Source organism: Cheilinus undulatus, linkage group 9 (genome assembly GCF_018320785.1).
Source record: "Cheilinus undulatus linkage group 9, ASM1832078v1, whole genome shotgun sequence".
Taxonomy (NCBI): domain Eukaryota; kingdom Metazoa; phylum Chordata; class Actinopteri; order Labriformes; family Labridae; genus Cheilinus; species Cheilinus undulatus.
In genome coordinates, this window is record NC_054873.1 from 37,436,316 (window position 1) to 37,459,205 (window position 22,890).

Genomic DNA, 22,890 nt, shown 5'->3' on the forward strand with positions numbered 1-22,890 from the left:
TAATGCAAGTTTATCTGCGGATGCTATGCCTGCCTTGAGGTTGGATTCCTTTAGTGTTCATTTACGAGGTTTGACCTGGAGCTAAATGCCCAGGCATGTTTCTTCCTCTCAGAAAAAAACAAAAAAAAACAAACAAAAAAAACAAATCCCTTGCTCAGAACCCAAAAAATACTCAGAATACGCTCATTTCAAGGTACAGAATTAAATTTCTGGGCTCCGGTTTAGCTCACTCAGCAGCCTAGGTGCTCATATACATGGGCTAGAGTCCTCGATGCACTGGTTATATTGCTTCCAGATCCTGGAGCTGTTTGGTGCTTGTCTTCCCCCCCCAGTCTCCCTCCCCATTTTTCCTGTATATCTTCAGCCATCCTATCAAAATAAGGGTGGATCAAAATAAAGGCAAAAAGCCTTTTAAATTAATCAGTGAAAAAGTTTACATTTTTCTTATACTCTTCTGTGTGGCTAGAGGGAGCTGCAAAGTTGTTAACAGTAGCTCTTAAGATCTGATCAGACGACAAGGAAACAGCTGGAGTTTGGCCTGATCGTGTTGTTGCAGCCTATCGTCAAATGTTGGTCTGAATATAAACACTGAGTCTGACAAATGTAGTGTGACATAATTAACAATGCATCCAAGATGTACCAAGGCGGCAAATCAACAAGACTGCCATGCCCAAATGTTTTTTTGCATTTTCCATTTAACACCCTAACATCAACAATGTGTTTACTGATGCTCACCAACACGATAGCATTCGTTACCTATCTTTGTATCATTGTTTATCAGTGACATTACACAATTTCCTACACTCAAATGTTTTCCCTCTGGGCCATCTTTTGTTTGCATACAGTGAAGCTAGCATAGCCAGACATCATTCCATCCGTACCTCAAGTTTAATTTAAAGACCAGCCAGTCCATATTTTTCTCTTCTTGACCGAAAAGGACGAATCCACAATAGTTCCTTTTTCATCGTTTCAAACTTTTCAGACACACAGAGGGCCTCTGCAGTGGCTGTGATTTACACCTCCTGACCTAAGAACCAAACAACCTATGAAATCCCATCATTGCAAAGACAGTCATAACAACAGCATTTGATGGTTGGTCAGGATCACACTTCTAATGTTGTTAGACCAGACAGGACATTTTTGATCTGTAATCTGACATGGTGCCATGACAAAAGACAAAACAAACTGTGGAGTCTGATCCAGGCATGAAACTAACTCAAATTCCTAGTGTGGGTAAATTGAACTTGAGTAAATGAAAAGACTTAAACAACTGGCGAGCTTAAAACTGAGATGAACTGAGAAAACTGAGATAAAACTGTTGAGGGCTGATAGTGGAGATTTGTGTGGCTCTGAGTTAATATAAAAATGAAACAACCCTAAAAGTGTCTATCAAACAAGTGAGACCAAATCAGATTTGACTGACCAAAATCTGAGTCAAGTAAGGGTGCAAACTCATCACAGTTCAAGTGGACATCATGCCCTTTGCAGTAACAATCTTCAAGCACAAAGAATACAGACTTCACTCCAATGTCTTGGTGTCTTTGTAATTCATGTTTTAAACGGTTCCCGGACCCTCTGTTTTTGTTGGCAACCAGCTGAACTGATATGGTTCCCGTGGCACAAGAAGGTCTATGTCCAAGCTTTTCTGCTCTTTTTCACTGTAAACTGTCCTGTACCCAAGCAAAGACATGGCCCCTTTACACACTTCCTGAATTCGTTTGACTTTGTTATGTGGAAGTATACTACGCCAAGCCTGGGAGACATCAGCAGCATTTCTTGATGTAATTTTGAAGGCCTCTTTCTTGGTACCTTTGCCTTTCCCATGGGTAACACGGTAGATCCATTCCTTCAACTCTTTAGTCATTTCCAGACCTACGAAATCATAAATGGCATTTATCTCCTCCAGTGGGTTGCGGGCAACATCCTCATAACGGACCATTTTGTAGCGGCCTTCGAGGAAGGGGGGAGGCTTCATGATGGCTCTCTCATTGATGCGCACATGGCTGCGGCAGATCTCCTGCATGACTTGATACTGCACCTCTGCTGCTGGTACGTTTCTTTGTTCTAACACTATAGCACTATCTCTTATGAGGGCTTTGGCTGCCTCTTCACGAGACTTCAAAACTGCCCTGGGATCTCGGACCAGGTGGATGATGCGAAGATCCATGTTTGGGTCCTGTAAGAGCGGGTAGAGGGATTCCAGCTCAAAGAATCGTACCTCTTTTAACACCACGTGGCTGTAGGTACTGCAGGCATCCTGCACTCGCTGCAGACCCTGAGCATCACATACCTGCTTGCACGAAGTTTGGTTGCTGAATTGGTTGCGTGGTGTGAGTGAACAAGCTGGTGGCGAGCACAGAGCTCGACTTTGGGACCACATAAACAAGTTGGACACGTTGTATTGATCAGGCAAGTAGGCCTCCATTACAGAGAGGTCACACTGGAACACGCTCCGTAGCAAGTCTCTAACTGCCATCCGGAGCAACCTCGCACCCGGTTTCTGCAGTCTAGTCCACACATGCCAAGCGGGCTCCATAAGGTAGAACACAGATGGGTGTTGACTAAACACCTGACCCAGGAAGGATGAACCTGATCGCCATGATGACAGGAGCAGAACATGAACTTTGCCATTTGGGGGTGCCGAGCTGCAGGGATTCAGCTCCATGTACCAGCCACAAAAGAGGACCACGGCGGCTCCCTGCAGGATGACCAGGAAAATCATGGTGCTGAGGTTCACTTTGCAGCGAGGCATGATGGCTCAGGATCTCTGTCAGTTATATGAAGATGCCTCGCCTTTTTGTTCTTTGTGCTGCATAGAAGACAGGAAGAGAGTGAGAGAACTGAAGCAATGATAAGAGGAAATGAGACAAAAAGAGGGAGAGAGAAAGAAAATAAAGTTTAAGCAGTGAAACAAACAAGGAACCATTTGGGTTTATTTGTAATGAACATTAATAATAATAGTAATATCATCATAATAAACATCTTATTATTTGCAATTCCTGAACAACTGGACAACCAATATGCTGTAATTTACTGGTTTTGTTATCATTTATATAATTAATATGGATTAGCATTAGGAGTCTTTTTTGTTTGGTTTATCATTATACATAAGGTCTGCAGACTCAAACACTGCACTGATAGCCTTGAAATATATAGCTACACAAATATCTATCTCATGTGGACCGCCCACCCAAAAATGTGCCTGTGGATTTGTCCTGTTGGGATAATGTCTCCTGGATCTACTTTTATTTGCTAATTTCTCATGGAAAATTGATTTTTTTTTTATTTTGCCAAGTTACGGACAGTTAGTCTTCTGTTTGCCTCTTTCTTAATATGTCATCCAAGTCATCTCTTTGGTTAAACATTACTTCATAAAACACTACTTTCAATGTTAAAATAACTTCCTGCACCAGTATAGACTGCAGTGACAAATTTTGTTGAGTTAAAGCTGTTTGAATCACACGTACCACTTTAAAAGGTTACACAGATCACTGCCCTCTCTCCCCCTGCAGAATCAAAAACAGCTTCTCTCCTAGCAATAGTCCCACAAGCTCATGAGGCAGACAGCTTGATCATCATTTTCCACAGCTGTGTATTTCTGTATCAGTTCCTGAGTACAACTAACACCTCTGTGTCAGTGATGTGATGCTAATGGCTCTACTATTGCCATGTACCTTATACAACCCAACTTCAAAGATACAAATATGCCTTTAAGTAAAATGAGGAGGGGCTCTAAACTGATCCTTGTTTTTGGGTTCCAAATTATCAAACTTCTTCTGGCAAAAGGAAAGTTATCAAGGTTAAAAACTTGATTTTTACCACGAAGAATCCCTTTGTCATGATGGCCTTTTTATTCCTCATATCACTTTTAACTTTTCCCTTTTAAGCTGTTTAGGTTTTAAAATGATTTTCATAACTGTGAAAATTTCAGCCATTTTCTTTTTTCATCAACATTATATACTCGCACTTTACCGTTAAGGACCCATACAAAGAAAAATCTGCTGCAACGTGTACAATTCAGTCATCCTCCAGACTAACAACCTGTGAATATGGAAGTAGAAATGCCTCTAATTTTTTTCTATTGTCCAATTACTTGAAAACACACCCAAAATGAGCCATTTTGCACTGGCTTTTGGGCATTACATAATAACAGGAGTGATTTGCATAGGAGCATGAAATCCACTCCAACTCCTCAAGCAGCACAACTCCCTCCTCCAACTTGTTGTTTACTGGTGTTGCAGGGTGAAAATGCTAAATGTGAGCGTGAGATCCGCTAACTGCTCTGCTGTTGGTATCAAAAACCAACTCAAATCTATTCCATCTCGGCTCTGGAGGTCCAAAGAAATAGTGGCTGCATTATTTTGTTTGTTTTCTAACAATAACGTGTTGGCTAAAGTTGGTGCTAGCTTGTTTGTGTTAACCACATCATCCAGGCCAGCTCTAACATTGAGGCCGGGGTTTGCTTTTATACCGACCCTCAGAAAAAGGTACCAAGAGTCTGTGACCCAGCAACAGCAGTTGTATGTAAGTGCTGCCATTTTTCAGATTGTCACAAGAAACATTTAGCAGTCAGCTTGGCTTGCTAGCATGTGTTTATGGTCAGCAATGTCCTCACATCTGCTTCTCCTCTGTGCTGAATGAATGTCTTCTTACTGCTCTGTTCATTATAAACTATAATTAGAGGCCACATCTGTGTGAACTTGAGGTGTGAAGTTTTTCAGTCTGTTGCAGAGGGAAGTGCTGTTAATACTTGTAGTACGAATAATTCTGAATGTTAATCATCTCTCAGCTATGCTTGACTAATGACTAACTTCCAAACATATGAATGTATGCCTATAATGTCTTTCCTAAAATAGTGTAACAATAGCAGTTGCACCGGTTCATGGTCACAGCATTTGATGGGGAAGGAGTCTCTCAATCAGTTTTAAGTGATTTACAGTGCATTCAGAAAGTAAAACAGAGTCCCCTAACTGTTTTCTTTTTTTTTTTGCTGCAGCCTGATGCTACAGTTAAAATATGTATTTTTTTTCTCTCATTAATCTACAGTCAGTACACAATCATGATAAAGTAAAAATAGAATTTTAATTTTTTTGTGAATTTATTGAAAATAAAACACTAAAATATCACAGTGACACATATATTCAGACCCTTTGCAACAACACTCAAAATTTAGCTAATGTGCCTCCCATTTTTTTCAACCATTGCTGAGATGTTTCTTCACCTTGATTGGAGTTCACCTGTGATAAATTAAATTGATTGGACATGATTTGAAAAGGCACATATCTCTCCAACGAAGGCCTCACAGCTGACATAGCATATCAGATTCAGAGCAAAAATCAGGCCATGAGGTCAAAGGAACTGCCTGTAGAGCAGAAACAGCCTGTTTGGCTCTCATTTGGAGTTTTTTGCAAAGTCTGAAAAATCTAAGATTCTGTTTTAACTTTGTCACGATGGGGTACTGAACAGATTAATAATTTATTTTTCCAACTGTAGCATGAGGCTGCAACATAAGAAAACTGAAAAAAGTAAGGGGGGGGTCTAAATTAGGCCTATGCTCAAAAAATCAGTATGACAATACACCATTACATGCACCTTGCCAAAAAGCGTATCAGTACATATTTTACAGAATCTATATGGCCATGTCACTATGACAGCAGTATATACACATATACCCCAATGGTGCAGTTAACAAAAATGCCAGCAGAAGGTAGCAGTCATAGAACTGCAGCCCCAGCACACTCTCCTCAGACCAAAACAAGCTGGTACTCAGCTACTTTGCTTGTAAGATATAAACATAATGATATTTAACAGCTGAATTTGATGGATGCACAATATTATTGGCATGATATTGGATATGCATATTCCTGCCAGTATATACCACCAATATTTTGGCCATAAAAATGTGCCTATATCAGCTGTAAATATTTGTCGTACAAACAAATAAATGGAGAAAAAAGAGTTTTAGGTGGGACCAAAACATTTTCAGCTGAAGTCTTTGTCTTAACTCATCATACTCCCAACTCTTTAATAGGACTGGACAATTTATTTATTTATTTATTTTTCTTACAAATTGCAAGAGGTGCAATATTTCTATAACCAGAAAGTGTCAAAATAGCAGTTTGATACAACTTTTTGTGGTAGAGATATGTTCCACCCAACATGCAAACATCTTTTTAGAGTAAAATTTAGAAAAAAAGATTTATTTTTTTGTATAGTTCGCAAAAACCTTTTTTTCTAAGTTATTCTAAACCAAAATGAGAATAACATTGAAAATGATCATTCCCTTCTAACAACAATTTACATCGAATTTGCAATGTGAGTCAAAATAATTGCAGTTAAATATTTTTCAGAATTGTTCCAACCTACTTTAACATATCCATGTTGTGCTGTTTAAAATAAAGAATGAATTATAGCTTGTGTGGGTTAAAAAACCACAGGATGAAATTCTCTTTAAAGTGTATTTTCAGGACTGAAATTTGTTAATTTATTGATCATTGAACTATAAATTTAGTTTTTAAGGGCTATAGTTTTAGGACTGAACTACATTTAAATATCAGCTTATACAACATGACTGGAATCTCTGACATGAATAAAATCAAAAAACAAAACTAGTAACCAAGTAGGACCACAAAATAACACTTTTTGTCCTTGTATCCATAGCGCCTCAGTGCATGTTAAAAAAATATATGATAACCCAAACCATGTAACAGAAATCACAAATCCCATTGTACAAAATATTGTGTTAGTAAAATGTCTCAAAAAGTGACTGTACCCTTTATTGTTGTATGTGCATTTAATCATTAATCTGAGCCAGCATATTTAATCTTTATAACACAACAGTGAAGTCCCAGTGTTTCTCTACACCTGAAGTGTAAATGTAACAGAAGAACCACCAAAGGCATCATTTGTGTAGAAGCTTATCATCATTCTGCACTGACTGGTCATGTACTAATGTAGAACATAAACAGTACTTGACATCCATGCCTAAATGCCATTCTACTGACGTAAAGTCATTTTAGCCCCCTAAATTAATGTGGGACTTTAAGACCTCTTCTATGAGTAATATGCATGCTTTTAGCTTTATCACCTGCTAATCAGCAAGTGTGGAGTGAGCAGGAATATAAATTCCCGAGGAATGCCAAAAGGCTGCCATCCACATGTTCCACATGCTGCTGTGGCTGTGTTTAAATCCTTAAGTTCAAAATGATGGTTTTATGATCTTAAAAATCTGTGTAAAGTCATGATTTGTTATTGCTTTGTGTGTCTTTCTAAAATAGAAGTTTAAGTTGAACATTAAAAAGTATTCTGACTGGAGAAAAGGCATTTGTGGGAGGATACAACGCTGCACTGAAGGAGAAATTCTTTCAAGTGCAGATTAAAGGTAGGGACCAGCACATCCCCTACCCAAGCTTTTAAATGAATTTAATCAAAAAAGAGCAAACAGAAAAAAGAGCAAAAATTGAACTCTCATCTCTCCAGAGACCAAGATCACTGTTGACAGAGAAGATCTATGCAACCCTTCCATAATCTGTTGAGCTTATTCAACAAGTCTCAACATGAGCTGCTCACCCTCAGGCCCTTAGGACCCAAAGATAAACAGCCAGACATCATGACAGATCCTCTTCCCTCTCTCTTTACTTCCCTCACTACATTCAAGCTCTGTAGTCATCCAAAGCTACTGTGGCTTACATGTACAGCACATACTATCAAGTTTTATTTATTTACACTAAGTTAGTATAGAAAGACAGATGCTTTTATATCGGATTTAATTCTTAAAGCAAGAGTCAACTTTATATCCAAACTTTAACATTTATCAAATTAAGTAAAAAACAAGATCATGAAACATTCTGACTTGTAACTTCAATGTGAATAGTATGATAAATAGTGTGTTAAAGCAACTTGTGATCATTTAGCAATGGTGACAGTGTTTAACAGTTAAGTCAACTGAATGGATATAACTGTTCAGTTGACTTATACAGGTTAGAACAACCTGACATGTGGACTGCAGGAGTAGTAATGAGAGGGTAAAACTCTTAAAAAGATGATAGAATAAACTTGAACTGATGTCTTGCATTAAGACCTCACACGTGTTCACACTGAAGCGTGTTGCAGCTGCAAGGTGTCCAGCAGCAGGAAAGTTTGGCCTACCCATGGCAGGTCCGAGCAAAATCTGTCAACTGCTAAAAACTTTGCTGGCAGCTCACCTCCACCTCTCACAGAAGTCCACCATGACCTGTACAGGCCCCTCCCTGCCTTCAAAAGTTTATTGTTCCCAGTAGTGCTGACAGGAAAATGTTAAACAACAGTAGCCATATTGCAGAAGGCATTGTACATATCATCACTGTTGCTGGCCTACCAGGCAAAAGAATATGACATTCTCAACCTCATCCAACCCAGCCCATAGTTGCAGACCTCTGCCTGCATCAACATAGTTGCTTTGCACATTCATCTAGAAGAGCAATGGCCCTGACAGGAGAGAAGGGGGGTCAAGTTTGAGACGACTCAGGCTGCACTGAAGTCATACAAAAGATGTGACTTGAGACTTAAATTAGACTTGTCCTCGGTAGACTTCTGATCCGACTAGAACTCAGGGTTTGGGACTCATGGCCAATATTTAATTTTTGTAATGTTTGACCCCTGGTTCACTCCACAGTTCATAACCCCACATACATTAAATACCAAACTGCTGAACTGGTCAGTTCTTTCAAATACCGTGCACTCACTGTGAATAATAACTCGCCTTCAACAACACATCACTGACATTAAAAAACAGCTCTAGGAAAAGCCAGTTTTTGCTAACTCAGAGCCCTGTCTGTCTTACCTCATCCCTTGTACATTTTTACAATGGTAACAGCTGCAAACAGAAATAAAACATTTTTTTACATGCATTGCCTCAAAAAAAAACCCAAAAAGATAACAAACAACAACAAAGTTATGATATCAGAGTGCTCACTTTAGCCCAGGACCCTCATCCAATCATTCACACTTCTCTTTTACTCCATCATTGACCTAGAAAAGCCCACACTTCAAAAAGAGCTTTGTTCCCTCTGCATATGAAGCTGAAATTGTCCCATTGACTGTTAAATGATACTGTTATGTGTGTTTCTACTCATTATTTTTACTTATGTATGCTTGAATGGATCTTGTCAACCAACAGTGTAAGCTGTGATAACAAATCTCCTGTGAGAGAATAAAGTATTGTGTTGAGTTTCTTAGGGCTGAATGATATACAGGTTTACAACTGTAACGCTGATGTGCGCCTGCACAACAGCACAATAGTCACATCACATAATGTGTGACGTAAGTCACATGACCTAAAGCAAATCATGGTACCACTTCTGTAATGTTGCATGAAAACCAAAAATCTTAAAGGTGGGATTGCCATATCAGTAGATATGAAGGGTCCTGCCTATGTTGGCTGTAGATGTCAGCTGTATTGGACAGTTAGGTTTGTGGGGTTTTGTGCAGGACCAGCAGCCCTGTGTCAGCAGCAGAGGTCTTTTTCTTTATTCATCCTTATTCTTTGAACTTTGGGGTGTGTTTTGGAGACCAGGGTTTGTCTCTTTTTGTTCATCCTTAAACTTAAGGAGTGTGTTGAGGGCTAAAGTTTTGGGTCCAAAATACATATTTGTAGGGATGCACACATATCGATACCAGTCTTGGGTACCTGTGCTAATACCAGGGCTAAATTCTCATACTCATAAATTACAAAAGATGACGTCAGCCTGTAATTATGTGAGTATGTTGTCAAAGTTAGGTAGTTATGGTATTATTAGGTACTCATATTTGTACTCTGTATCAGTTAGTAAAGTTCTCGTTCTTAGCCTGGAAAAATACGGTATTGGTGCATTGACTGCATTTCTTCCTAATTAGAAATCCGTGTAGGTATTGATGTCTGCTGGAATGGGCCTGTGGGTGCAGGGGTGTCGATGTCAGCTGAAATCTAATGTCATGCATCCCTACATGTTTACCTATTTATGGAATATTCAGTACATGAAGATGTAGACATGTAGACGTGTGTAAATGTTTTTCTAACCTTTTTTCTGCACATATCATATGCAAATGTATATTTGCTTTTGGAAGCATTTTTTTCTGTTCTTGTTATCTTTTTCCAAACCTGAATAAAAAATGTTTAAATCCCCTAACTGAGTACTCTGCATGTAAAGTCTGAGCATCTCCTCCATGTAAAAATTGTGATAGAAATTAAAATTTGATTTAGTGCCCAGCACTGCCAAAACCTCTGGTGCACATACGTGAACATTCCAGAACACGTTACATCATATGAAGCTGCTACAGATGTGGCAGCTTAAGGGATATACAATACAGGTGATCACCTGGTGCTATAGTCACTTTCTTTAAACTTCAGATGGTTTGTACAAGCTCTATAAACAGAGTTACATTCAACATAGAAGTTGCTGCCCCTCTGTTTCAGAGCTTAATCCCTCTCTGTGTCTTGCTCAAACACTCACTCATTACACACAACCCAACACATGTAACAGTGACAACAGATGAACTCCTATACTTAGTATGGTACAGTATGTCTAATAATTCTGGAAATATTTCCTGTTACATTAAGTAACATTAGTTTCTTATTTATTTTAGTCATTTTTAAAGTAATTTATCATTTATCAAAACAATACATGCTGGAGACTTGACTTTGCCTGTTTTCATAAGTGCACTCCTTAAGATGTGGCTGTCTTAAGACTGTCAGGGATGATTCTGGGTAAAATCTAGATGAAAATTCAGCTGTTTGCATCCTCGCATGCAGCTCTTCCAGAAAGATTTTGAAGAGAGTTTTATGTACATTAGTAACCTGAGCTCACCAGACAGACTGTTACATATATCATCATTTCATATATGCTGCATGGAATATATTTCACATTCATCTGGAAAACCTCCTGTACAAAGCACTAGAGATGGGCAGGACTTAAAAAAAAAAATATCCAAAGTTGATTGGACGATCTGTCTGTCACATTCATTATAGGCCAATCAGTGCAACAAGACAAAATGAGGTAGTAGACATGTGCAGCTCCTGTAGTAACCTCCACAGACAGGCACTGTCACAGTTTATGAATGTTGGAGCTTGTTGTTGGATAAAACTCAAGCCCAGACTGTGGGTAAGAGTGGAAATATCTCCCTGTCAAATAAAGCTTTCAGTGTGATTCTGTTCTTTTATTTTAATAAAGACGTGTGGTCAAGTTCTGATAAAACTGCCACTATAGCTACATCTAATTTAATTTCTACACGGGTGGCAGCAATTATTTATACCAGCTCACAGTACAACTAAACTCCATCTGTAAGGCTTCGCCAACCTATGCCAAAGCAGTGACAAGCAACATCTTTTCTATCATGAAAAGCTTTCAATGCCATTCTTTGCTCTTGTTTTAATAAATAAATGTGGTCCAGTTCTAATAAAACTGCCACTATGCTATAGCTACATCCGAGTTACACTGACGGCAGCCATTGCTTTCAGCTTCCAGCAGAACTAACCCCTGCACATAGCTACTGCATCATTCTCCTAAAATGACACTGATGGTTGCTGGGTTTGTGTGATGACGGTCACAGCGTCTGGCCTATCTGCCTTGATTTATGACTTGATTTGAACCTAAAATAAGTAACTTTTTCTCACCAGTGCATAATCAGTCTAATGTTTCCTGTTGCTCTCCTCAAAATGTTCTAAGTCCTCAATGCCCCTTACACTCTGCTTACACTTTTTCTACAAGTTAATGTGATCATTTGTTTGCAGAAAGAAAGTTACATTTTGCTGGGAAAAATACTCTCTCTGCAAAACAAGGGAGCTACTGTACATGGATAGAACTGACCAAGCAGAGTGGTTTCTATCAAGGTATTTTCTCTTCCCAGAGAAGGGCAGGGGTCAACACCCAAAATTAGATCTCTTTGCTCTGAACAAACACATGACAAAGTGTATGCTCAGAATAATGTCACACAGCTATGCTGGACTTCATGGACCCAGGAGGTGACTTGTACCTGTAGATCTTAAGGATGCATTAAACAAAAAAACAGCTCAGCTCTGGCGTCACATAGAAAACATGGTGCTCCTGGTAAGACTTTAACTACATCCACAGGTGTACATAACATGTAACCAAGCAGCTAGTATGTCCCTCAGGGGGACTGCATTCCCATGACAGGGCCTGACATCTGAATGATCTGGGCCCAACATGATGCTGTATAGAGCTGCTGGTTTTACTCAGCTGTTTTCATGACGTAACATCTGCCCAACAAGCCACTCAGGGTTGTTTCAGGATGTCATGCAGCTGCATTGAACGTCTGTGAGCATCAGTGGGAAGATAACAGTGTTCAGAGAAAAAAACAAACGGCACAGTCAGGCAGTTTTCTTCAACAAACACCTCAAACAGCTGCTTACTTGGTGGAAACTGAATCTGTTTAGTGTCACATCACCTACAGCTGACCAGTTTTGTAATCTTTAAAAATTAACAAGAGAAACATATGTCCCAATATGAATGAAAGCTCTTAATAGGGAGTCTGACAACCCTCATGCACACACATATTGCAACCTCATCCCAAGGCTTTTGACCTCCTGATACCTACTTAACCCACTGCATGCCCTTAGTTGCCACCAAAACCCAAACAGCTTCACTGGCTTCAACAAATGGGCTCTAAACAGCAAAATGAAAGCCTCAAATTCTGACAATGCTGATTCTACCTGTCCTACCACATGGTACCCAATAGCCCTTACAACTCAACAGTGAAATTAGATGAGGCATATGAAGCGGGCTCCTCCCTTCAATTGTATTTTGTCAAGTAAGGCCAACAACACTTCTGGTAATTCTGACATTGCAATATCTTCTCATGTATTACACCTGACTATTGCAGTGTGAAAAATATAGAAAACCACCCAGATTAAGTTCTTGTTTTTATGTGGTTAGAAAATTGGCGGTCATGTTTTTATTACTTAATGTTTAAGAGTTTTTTTTGTACTGACAATAAAACTTCTCTCTTACTTATACCACATATTTTTCAAGCTCTCAAATAGAGGCCTTGACAAGGGCAGAAATGGTTAAGTGGAAACAGACAACAGATAACAAAGGAGTTTAGATATATTAATATGAAAACAACTATAGTGACCATATTAATACAGTTCTAAGTATTATAATAGTACTGTAAAATGTGCTGAAAATGGTCAAAAAGTAGTCATGTCACTTGTACCTTAAGCATCTCATAGAAATGCATGCTCGAATGTCTCCTTGTCCCTAAAAGTTTTACATTACTTGCAGATCATCTCCACTTCACCTCTGCAAACAGACCTATGTTGTCTGCTGCACCTGTGTCTGGGGGATTGTGAAGTCTTTGGTTGAAGCTGGACAGCGGTGGTGGAATGAGGATTACTCATTCCACAACTACGTATATATAAGTAAAGTTAGTCTACTTGAATTAGAACTTACATGGGTATAGGTGAAGTTACTGGTCTGTATCCACGCAAGTAAATGTAAAAGAAAAATCAATCAAAGTTTATCTTTGATCCATCTTTATCCATCTTTTCTTCATATGCAGCTGATTAAAAACATGAGAATATACAGTGCTTAACAAATTTATTAGATCACCCTAGCCCTAACCAAAGTAAGGTTTAAGCCACAGCTGCCCTAAATTAACAGCATTTGTAATTACCAAAACCATTTTTTATGTTTCTGCAATGGTTAATACACCAATATGTATTATACACCATAAAACTGGTAACCGCTTCGTCACTTGTGAATTGACATGTTGCTTAAAAATTTAACAGACGTGCCACAACAGTGTAATTTGGGCCATTCAGAATTTATAACAATGTTATAATTTATCCTAGTTACAACATCCAACCCCATGACAATGAAAAACGGCCCAAGATACCCATACCTCTGATCCACATAGCTCTACACTGTGCTGCAGGTTCAGCCACTTCAAGTAAACACTGGTGACAAATTGAATGCAACATTAGACTGCACATGTTGGCACATCGTTAGCCATCGCTGAAAGTGCTGCTGATAACAGGAATACACACCGGAAAGGCCCTCTATCACCTAACTGCAAGACTTATCTGTGATAGCAGCAACGTCTTGTTTACGATCTGTGATGGGGACAGACTTTTTTGTAGGTTGGTCAAAGCTGATAAGAAACTGGCACATTTAGGTTTTGCACTGAGCACCAAAAAAGTGGGAGCATCACAATTTTCACGTCACATGTTTGACATCACTTCTTTGGCAAACCTTCTATAAAGTCATTCAAGTCAGTGTTTCCCCTACCATTCTATTAGGAGGGCGCCCCGCCCCCCTTGAATGTTGAGTGAATTTTATTTATTTGTATTTTCTATAGCTATAGCGCCAGATCAAAACAGAAGTCATCTAAGTATACCTTACCTATAGAGCAAACTGAAAAGCATTATGTTATTTACATAGACTGTAGAAAGAATTGGACAAACCCGTGTGACGTCAGTCATCTGCTTACAATAGGAGGACTCAAACAGCTCTTGAAGCCAATCCATGGAGGCTTCCATATTGAAATCGCGGACTCAAGCGAACTTTGGATCAACCTAACGGCCCGCCCACTAAGCGCAACTTCCTGTTAGCCTGCTAGCTAGCATTCCGGTTGACAGAAACAGAGCCTCTGCCTGCTGAGCTATCTGTCAATCAAATAAGAAGCGCCAATCAGCTTTCATCATAAACACAATCCAAACGATTGTGGTACAAAAAAATTCACCCCCCGTACAGTGGGAGCACAATAAGACACTAGCTAATGAGACATGTTTGGTGTTTTGAACCAGGTTGTAAACCAGTTTATTTCTAGTGTCAAAACCGGCTGTTTAACATGTGTCCAGACAGGACTTCCGGTGTTCCCGCAGCCAGCCTCAAGTGGACACTCGCAGTATAACAATTTTTTGCACTTCCGCATTGGCTTCATTTTTCAGAACCGGAGGTTGCCGCTTGGTTATTTATCTTGTTTACATGAATGTATTTAATTTCTAATTCCCGGTTTTCTGCTCGTTCCCTTTGACTCCATGACCAGAGCTGAGCAAACCCACATGACTGACCAAAGATTCCCGCCCTCTCCTTCCTGTGTCAGAGCTGGGGTCTAATGTTTGCTGGGATGCTTTGACTCAGTATCATGAGAGAGAGTTCTCCAATGCAACAGATTTATCCTGTAAAGTTGAATGAGCTGATGTCCCACTTGTTTTATGTCCGAGATAGTTAAACGAGGGCTGGATTTTGGCACGAGACTGCAGCAATTGCGCACAATTTATTAAATTCTTGTAACAAGTCTGACACTTGTAATGCAGGAAAATCCTGCAAATCCCCCATATATCACGCCGCAAACTGGTGGGAAATATGGTTAAAATTAGCAAGTGTTGAGCTCATGTCCACACCAGCTCCCTCCCGGTCTTCTCACCACAGCAGGCAGAAACATGGTCCCTCACAGGTGTGTGGGGGCAGGGTTGTCTTGAATATCAGAGGGGATCAGGTCCTATACAGACTGAGCAGTCACCTGTCAGTCATCAAGGATCAATAAACTGGACGGTCCCTTTTGTCTTTTATTCCTCGCATGCATGTTTCTCATAGCGCCTGACACTTTTGGCAGTATTTATGATCGTTATTTTCATTCGTAAATAGACCTTGTCCACATGCAGATTACGACAGAAGCTCTTCAACCTTTATAAACGTAGGAGTATTGACAAAAGGTCACACAGGTCACACAGGCATAGAGACATCAGGTGGAGACTGAGACATGCAGTGTGTGTGTGTAATAATAGTGAAGAGAGAGAAAATCAGTAGCTAGTCAGTGGAGGACAATCAATCATCATTAAGAAAATGTACCAAAGTACATTCTTACCTAATATAAATATGTTATATGTTACAATTAACGATTTCCTAAATAATTTTTTGGTTATTTATTTGTTAAATTTTTCAGATGTCAGACTCATTTGCATGTGGGGAGGCTTTTTTGACAGCATAGGTCAACTTTACACTTAATATTGGTGATACAGTCCTAAAGTTACTCCTGATGTGACAGGAAGACAAAAAGTTCATTTCCATCCCTGTCATTTATACATGCATAAATAAATAATTATAGATATTGAAAAAGAATCACAGGAACACCATGATTCCTTTAAGCGTTTCTCGCCCCCCCCAGGGGAAACACTTAAAGTAATTGTAAAGCAGTTTAAATTTACTATTTCAATGTCTCTACACAATCATAGATTGTAAAAAATAGCAGACATAACCAACATGGCCCTCTAATTTGTGATCCATTGGACACTCAACGGCCTTTTTATGCCTGGAGTTCCACTCTTTCGCAGCCATATTGATTTTCTGGAGATGGAAGTTAACTTGGCTGAGATTGTGTATGATGGTAGTAACAGACAACCTTGCAAAGCAGATGGATACGCCCATTTCCTTGTTTTTCACGGGCAAATCCATTTTGCAAAGCTCCCATCTGAACTGTTTGGGCCCGGTTAGCGTGGATGCTGCTAAAGCATAAGTTTTATCAGAACTTGACAACAATTCTTCATTAAAAGAAGAACAAAGAACAGCAGTGAGTACTTACATGTCTAAAGTCACCATGTTGTGCGTTATTCCCCATAGCTGCGCACGCGCAGCTCAATAGCTGCTACGTCATGTGTTATGTTGCTCTGATTGGCCTGTAGAGATGTGACAGACAGCAAGTTCATCCAATCACATTCCTAGTTTTTTTCAAAGCCTCTGCCTTTTCTCAAACGTTTTCTATTGAAGCTTTCTCAGGTTAAGTAGGTGTCAGGTTAAGTAACAGAAATACTTTCAACAATGGCTTACCGTTGTTATATCCACAAATCGACACACTACCTCATACCTTACTCTATTCTTTAAATTGCTGTTGGAAATTCCATAGTAACAAAGATCTCCCACTTTTAACCAGCTAAAAAAGCAAACACATATTCTAACCAGACCAAGAACACTACAAAACCAGCCAGATGGCTTTTTTTAAAGGCTATTTCATATTAACACAAAATGAAATTTCCTCACATGCTGCTTTGATATCTGCGTATACCTTAAACCAAACTGTTATCTTAATGACAATTTAGTTAAACCTTTCCCACACTTCTATCCGTTCAGGTTACCCTGACAGCAGTAAAACTGGGAAACACTCGCCATTATCTTTCTAAGTTGTTTCCTCTATTGGTTCTCTGGAGGATCCAGAAGAAAAGTTCCAGGCACCAAATGTTCTCATGCAGCACCCTCGCCCAGTGTCTCTGCCCTTACGCCATCTGGAAAAAGTACCACAGCATTCAGGCTCTCAAAGCCAGGCTCAACTCAAACCATCAGACACCTCATCACATATGCTCTCACTTTCTATGACACATACAATATCCAACTGAGTCATTTTACTCCCAAGTAATTTGCACATTATGCAGAAAAGTGTCTCCTTATCTTCTATGTAAAGTTTTGTTTTCTTTGTGAGCTCTGTTTGCAGTCATATTTGCACTGTGTGTACTGTATGTTGCACTTGATATCTGGTGGATCAACTGATGCTGCTGTATTTTACCCAACCTCTGCCACTTTAATTGTTCTTCTTGCACTACATTTAACCTTATGTTTGTAAAATATTTTTTGTATTCTACCCCCTATGTGACATCACATCAACATACATGTAAGCATGTATCTGGTTAAACGACAACTTGAATTCTGGCACATCTTTGCTATTATTGTAATTATTATTAATTAATAATTATTATTAATAATAATATTTGGTAATAATTTATTATTAATCATTATTGTTGGAATTGTAGTCTTATGTCTGTATCACCTGTTTGTTTCTTTGGTTGGCTCCATTCAGTTCTCTTGTTCTATTTATAGGTCTGTCTAGTCACTGTAGATGACTCTTTGCATAAGTATAAATTTGCGTAGCCACTGTTACTTGTGTTGGGTTTTTGTAAAAAAAATAAATAAATAAAACTTTAAAAAAGCAGTATGACCAATCCCTGCTCTGTTTGTTAGGTACTCTGAGATGCATGTTACACTTGCGCACAATTTTTGGAGTAATTGATTGATTGGTTGGTTGATCATGTGAGTGTGATTAAAGGATTGATTTAAGTAATACCTTTTGACATCATGAAAAATCAAAGGAACACTTCAGAAACTGCAGGAGGCCTTTAACTTTTAAGAGAAAAAAATTGGAGCACTTGCATTACTAGTTAGGACATACATAAGTGGAAAAGGCAGTATTTCCCACGGGTGCTTAAGTAAGCCACCCTGATATATCTGAACCCATCTATTTATATTTGCTGTCATTTTAAAAAATAATTTATAATCACCATCAGTGAGTGTGAGAGAGACATGCCACTAGTACATCCCTTCCTGTACGTGCACTGATTGACATGCAATGTCTCCTGTTAAAAATTAAGCCTCATATTTTTTTCTGCACCTTTTCTGCTGACAACACCATCCTGTAACCTTCTATGGTTGTGATTCACTACCAGAGGAGGAAAAAGTACACATTTATTGTACTCAAGTAACACTACAGTTACTTAGATTTGAAATTAACTTAAGTAAAAGTATGATTACTAGTCTAAAAGTTTACTCAAGTACAAGTAAAAATAATTTAATTCAAAGTTCACTCATAAGTATTGAGTACTGAGTAGCAACTGAGGAGTTGAATGGTACAATTTGATCTTTTTCTGATCTATCTATTTGTGAGCACAGCAAGAGAACAGATCTCCAACCAGGTTGTTCAGGTATTGTCACACCTCTATAATAAAGTAAAATACAAAGCAAAACTGACAGTGTTGATTAAACTCATGTAGAGTTAAATTAAACACTTAACAAATGCCTATATTGGTCCACACTACATATACTGCACTTTTAAAGGGTTAAATATTTTACAATATGACAGAGCTGTGGTGGGTCTCCTATGGCAAGAACAAAGCAGAGCGAACCTCATAGCAAGGCAATGCATACTGATGAAGAATATGCTCTATTCTTCATCCATGGTGCAAATATGTCTAGTAACATAAACGACAACGACAAGCATGAGCAAAGGAATCCCAGCAGGGGGTCACAACATCTAAACACATATAAAACACATCTTAACACATTACCCAGGGTTATGAGGGTAGACTCTGCCCTCACAACCCCCTAGATTTGAAATGCCTGTGGGCAGAGCCTAGATCAATTGACTCTTTACAGAGCTGAACTAACACTGGTGGACCATCACTGTCAAATACACTGAAGACCATTTAACTCAGAATGTTGTTAAAATGACACTTTAGGGTTTACAATATACTCTGTATGTTTAACACTGAGATATCAACACTCCAGTCTTTGCTCTGTACAACAGCTGTTTTAGGATGTGATGAGGAATCATTCTCTCATTATGTGTCACAGTGTAGTCAGCAGAGGTGGAAAAGTACAAAAGTATTGTAGGCTACTCAAGTAAAAGTACAATTACAGTGCCGTGAAAAAGTATTTGCCCTCTTTCTGATTCTTGATTTTTTTTGCATTTTTATCACACTTACATTTTTTGGATTATCAAACCAATTTTAATATCTCACAAAGACAACTCAAGTAAATACAAAATGCAGTTTCCAAATACTTATTTTATTCATAAAGGGGAAAAAAATCATGTAAATTGTGAGTTAACTGTGATTAACCACAGTTCTTGGAAAGCTGAGTTCAATTTCGCTGGCCACACCCAGGCCTGATTACCGACAGATTTGTTGAATCAAGTAATCCCTTAAATAGACCCCGTCAGACAAAGTGAAGTAGGCTACAAGGCTACTCTGGTTAAAACCTGCTTAAGAAGAGGTAATGTTCTGATTTCAGAATGTACTCAGAAAAGTACAAGTACCCCAAAAACACTCCTCAATTACAGCAAGTCCAGTAAATGTAATTAGTCACTTTCCATAGCTGTACACTAACTCCCAAACAATACGTCTTCATGCATGCACCTCGCATGCTATGATTTTTGAATATTAAGTGAAATTTTTCAAAAGGTGAGTGACGTTATTTGAGCGCCTGTATGACATACTGTTGACGAACACTAAAAAGAGCAGAAACTAAAAATGAATGCACAGAAAGAGGCAGGGCAGATCTCTCAAATATAGCATCATTCTATGGGAAATGCTGAAAGGTATACAGTTTTCTAAGATCAAAAGCTGTTTTACATATTAATCTGTATTAATTAGTTATGATGACAGGTTTACATCTTGTCACATGTTGCAAATGCAGCATTTCAATGATGAATATTTAGCAAAGGCTTTCCAAAGTGTTTTGCATGTAATGAATTAAGCTCTTTGTGTGTCAGCCATGTAACTGCAGCTTCACTTTAACTGATTATTATCTGTCCTTCTCTCTTTTCAAATTCTCATCACAGATGGATACACTAAAGAGAAGATCCAAATTGCCAAAATCCATACTGAACAAATATATTAGTTTTTATTGGCCTTATTATAAATGTGTAATAGGACGGTAAGCCCATAGGTATTGTCATTTAAGCCCTTTTTCAACGCACAGTCTCCCATGACCTCCATGACCCTGTGCTATTCCCATGTGAGAAGACCCAAGCCTCAGACCAGGACACTACAGACTGTTATGGGGATCCAGAAGTGGTTCTGTTTGCCTTTTCATACACATATCAAGATCAGAATCGTTGCATTATGAGGAAAAACGGTCATCTATTTAATGATTTGGACTTGCTGTACTTCACATGAATGAAATAGGGGGTGTTATGGTGCCCCCTGTGTCCACATTGGGGTTCAAGCATGAAACTTTCCAAAAAACTTGGTTTGCATCAAGATTAAATCTATTTTGTACTAGCCAAACACCAAACCCTCATATGTGGGCGCTTAGGAACAAAACGGGTGAGAGAACTGATGCGCTGTTCCCAAAAGTGTTCCAGCGAGCTTTTTATCCCGGTCTCACGGAAACGAGCAACACGAATCACCAAGGTGAGCGGAAAAAATGGTCCCGGCTAAAGAGGACAGAAGACGGGGTACTTTGTATTCTGAAACTCCCCAAGTGCAAAGTAATACCTTCTTACCTTCAGCTTTGTTGTCCGTCGTGCTGCATGTAGCCCAAAGAGAACAGTCAGAGCGCTCTCTGTCCCAACACCCCGCGGTGCTCTCCTCTCCTCCACTCCTTCCCTCCGTGCCGTCCAGCAGCTGCTCGGCTACTTCCACCGTCCGCTTGTGTACAAAGCGGTGTTTTGAGACGTGGCCAGAGGGTGTGCTGGGCTGACTGGCAGAGAGCTGGGCGGGGCTGGTGGTCGGGGATAGAGGGGGTAATGGTGGGTGGGGGTAGAACAAGACTGAGCAGGCGGGACCTGAGCCAATTCGACACAGTTTCAGCACCTGCACCGTGATGGGATAAAAAGTTGGTGAAATCTGCATTACAAACCCAGGTAATTCTTCTAAACTCACAAAAGTCACTGTGATCATTTCAACTGTAAACTTAGAATGAATCAAGGAAAAGGTTACTGGAATGATGCTGCATGATTTTCCATCAGGATTATTAACCTAAGGACTTTAGGAGTAGGCCTAAAATGTATGCATACTTTAAGGTCTCTTGGGAGGATGTGCTTAGCTACTCAACGGAACAAAGTATGCAGCCTTAGTCTACAAAGGCATTACAAAGTCTGTATTCAGGGTTACAAATTCTCTTTTTCATCACAGGAAACCAAGACCTATTCGGCTAAAGAGCTGTTAAGAGGAACTTTAAAGTTCTTGTAAAATGATAGTAAGTATTCATTTAGGTTTGTTGTATGAAAGGTAACTGTGTTGTGAACCACCAGGCCTAAAAAACTGATTTCATTTAAGTTTAATAAAACTATTATACTGTTGTAAATTCGAATATATATTTCACTATTAATACCACTTATTTTTTCTTGTAATTCTACCAAAAAATGTAAAAAAAAAAATCACAAATATTACATTCAAAATTAACTTAAGCAAAATGATGCTCAGTTTTAAAAAAACTGCTATAAACCACATATATATAATAAAACTGTTCAAAGGTTATAAAATGGACCAAAAATCACATATTTTTTACTATTAATGCCCTGAAGTCTTACTACTATAATTGGAGATCTGTCTGTCTGTCTGTCTGTATGTATGTCCCAATTTGCAAACCTCCCTGTTGCTCCAATTCTCATTCATACATCTCAGAGGACTTCTTGGGTATACTGGGTTGAAACTGGAAGCATAACAACATCATAAAAATGTATAGATTTTGTATAAAACTCCAAAATTGTGAGTGTTTACACTTAACGTCGGTCCCCCTCAGGTCCCAAATCCACTGATACAGCTGACGCGCTGATGTACAGTGAGCGTAATACTTCACGACTGTCTCCTGTCCTGTGTCTCTTTTTGCCAACCACCATTACACACCCGAAGACGGAGAAGATGTTGTGTTTTCCTAAGTCTTAGTCAGTAGGTTTTGACCTGTACAAGAAAAAAACCTGTGCACGCGTAACACCTTTGCTACTGTTTTCCAGTCCATACAGGTCTATAGAGATGATAGCATGACTGCAAGATGTGTAAAGACTGCAAGAATGCTGACTGCAAGAATGCTGACTGCACATGATCTGAAGTATATAATTAATTTTTAAGGCTGTGCACAGCTGTACATGACATAAGAACATTTCATTTGTGTAAAATGTGCATATGAGTTAAGGGAGCCTTCTCACAGTATCTGAGTTACAATGATAATGTTCATTACTTCAACATCTGAGTACAGTACATCAATTACAGTACTAATTAGTATGGTAATAGGTTACTTGGAGCAAATACACACATAACGGGGCATTTTACCACAGTACTTTACATTACAGTTAGTGTGATCTATTAGTGCATGTGGGCTGAGGCTTTTCATCACAGTAATTTCAGTTACAGTTAGTACATGAATGTGA

At 39.0% G+C, this 22,890-nt stretch overlaps 1 protein-coding gene across 1 annotated transcript; it reads right to left on the minus strand.

The window, feature by feature from the left end:
• Positions 1-415: 415 nt before the first annotated feature.
• Positions 416-21,163, minus strand: LOC121515407 (carbohydrate sulfotransferase 6-like). The gene is made up of 2 exons (XM_041796162.1): positions 21,025-21,163; positions 416-2,840 (listed from the first exon to the last, which is right to left on the minus strand). Exon 2 carries the CDS (start codon positions 2,750-2,752, stop codon positions 1,556-1,558), a length of 1,197 nt encoding a protein of 398 aa, XP_041652096.1. The 5' UTR covers positions 2,753-2,840; positions 21,025-21,163; the 3' UTR covers positions 416-1,555.
• Positions 21,164-22,890: the final 1,727 nt, after the last annotated feature.